General features: G+C 43.1%; 1 protein-coding gene across 1 annotated transcript; it reads right to left on the bottom strand.

Annotated features, from left to right (window-relative positions):
- Window positions 1-219: 219 nt before the first annotated feature.
- Window positions 220-1,450, bottom strand: LOC121918616 (endogenous retrovirus group 3 member 1 Env polyprotein-like). Its single transcript, XM_042444631.1, has one exon. The coding sequence runs from the start codon at window positions 1,355-1,357 to the stop codon at window positions 386-388; it is 972 nt and encodes a 323-aa protein (XP_042300565.1). The 5' UTR covers window positions 1,358-1,450; the 3' UTR covers window positions 220-385.
- Window positions 1,451-1,734: the final 284 nt, after the last annotated feature.

The raw sequence follows: 1,734 nt of genomic DNA, 5'->3' as shown, positions 1-1,734 counted from the left end.
CCCCCCTTTTTCTTGAAAGTTGTGAAAACAAGTTTCACTATGAAAGTTCATTATATGCCCTCACTATCACCATTTCTTTTGCTACAAAACCTGCAGTAGCCTTGGTAACACTTCTTTTTATACATTGCAATAAACATGGCATTAACATACATAACAATAGCCCAATCATGAGGATAATTATTCCTGTTCCAACCAAGCCCTTTAACCATCCAAAATTTGGCAACCAAGATGTCAGCCAATCCCATAGATTCCATCCTTTTCCCATGTGGGGAACCTCTGCTATCTTTGCTATTCTGTCAGCATGTTGCTTTATATCTTCCTCATTGTCTGGGATATATACACAACACTCTTGTTTTATTAGTGTACATACTCCTCCCTGGCTGGCTTACATGGTGTCCAGAGCTAGCCTATTTTGTAGTACCATTTTTCTTATTTCTTTCTGTTCTTTGGCTAGGGCAAGAAGGGCTTCACCTGTCTCATTTGCCATGATTTCTACCACCGCCTGTAGCCTATATACTGCATTCAATAGGCCTCTGTGGCCTCTCCAGTGTCTCATTGGGGCATAATCTTTTACAAGTTGCCTGCTTTCCTCCAAATCTCGGTAATTCCTGATTTTTCCTTCAGGTAATTCATTTCTAATTGTCATGGCTGGAAGTATGGTGGCTACATAACAATTCCCACTCCAGTTCTCAGGCAAAATAGCGTAGGCACGTATCCCACAGATGAAATAGTGTCCTTTCAAGGCAGGGAACGACCTTTTACACGATATAGACATTGTCCATGATGCATAATACCCACTTATACTTTGATTTAGCAAGGTGTATCCTGCCACCCAGCTACCATTGATACATGCCCCATTTATTTTTATGTTGACTTCACATTTACTGGTGCCCACTCTGGGTCCTGCAGTTTCATTACATTGCCAGCACCATTGTCCTACCTTTTGACCAATCCTATAGTATCCCCAAGTAGAGGGCTCTGACTTTATCCAGCTCCAGCCCGTGCTGTTGTCCTTTCTATATGGTTTGGCCAATTCAGCAGAGTTCAATGGTACTACCTCAAAGGGCATCCCAGTGTGTGAGTCAAGGGGCATTTGGTGACACACCCAGCAGTCAGATACATTTAAAGCGTTTCCAATTTTCTGTGAGTATGTCAAAAGGGAATTACTTTCTGAAAATCCATGACATCTTGGTGGGAATATGAACATCATTACTATGAAACCAACTAGCCACATGATTACCATATGGTTAAGTGTGAGGCAGCCTAATCTGGATGAAGGTGGGCATATAGGTGGGGGTGATGAAAATGTTTGTGTTTGTGTTTCTACATCAATTGTGCAACACATCCCGTTTCCCATAAGTCCCTTCTGTCTTTCAGAATGGCTCTCGGAAGCCACTCCTCCTGTTTCTTCGAGGCTGATCTCAGCATCATGACCTCGGAAGGGGGGGCTCACGTTGCGATGCTGCCCCTTCCTCCATCTGGAACCTGCAACCTTTTGATTGTTACCTTTAGAGGATTGTCCTTGTCCAAAAGGACTTGCCAATCTGGATCCTTCTCAGTGTAGTCTCTTTTGATCCTAGTATAATGTATCCATGGTTTTACTCCTTCAAGTTTTACAGCAGTTGGGGTGGTCAGCAATATCACATAAGGTCCTTTCCACCTTGGTGCCAATGGGGTAACTTTCCAGTCTTTTAACCACACAGATTCACCTGGGGAGAAGGAATGTAAAGCAGT

Source organism: Sceloporus undulatus, unplaced genomic scaffold (assembly GCF_019175285.1).
Source record: "Sceloporus undulatus isolate JIND9_A2432 ecotype Alabama unplaced genomic scaffold, SceUnd_v1.1 scaffold_19893, whole genome shotgun sequence".
Taxonomy (NCBI): Eukaryota; Metazoa; Chordata; class Lepidosauria; order Squamata; family Phrynosomatidae; genus Sceloporus; species Sceloporus undulatus.
The sequence above is the reverse complement of the archived record's forward strand: the minus strand, read 5'-3'. Positions and strand labels throughout refer to the sequence as shown.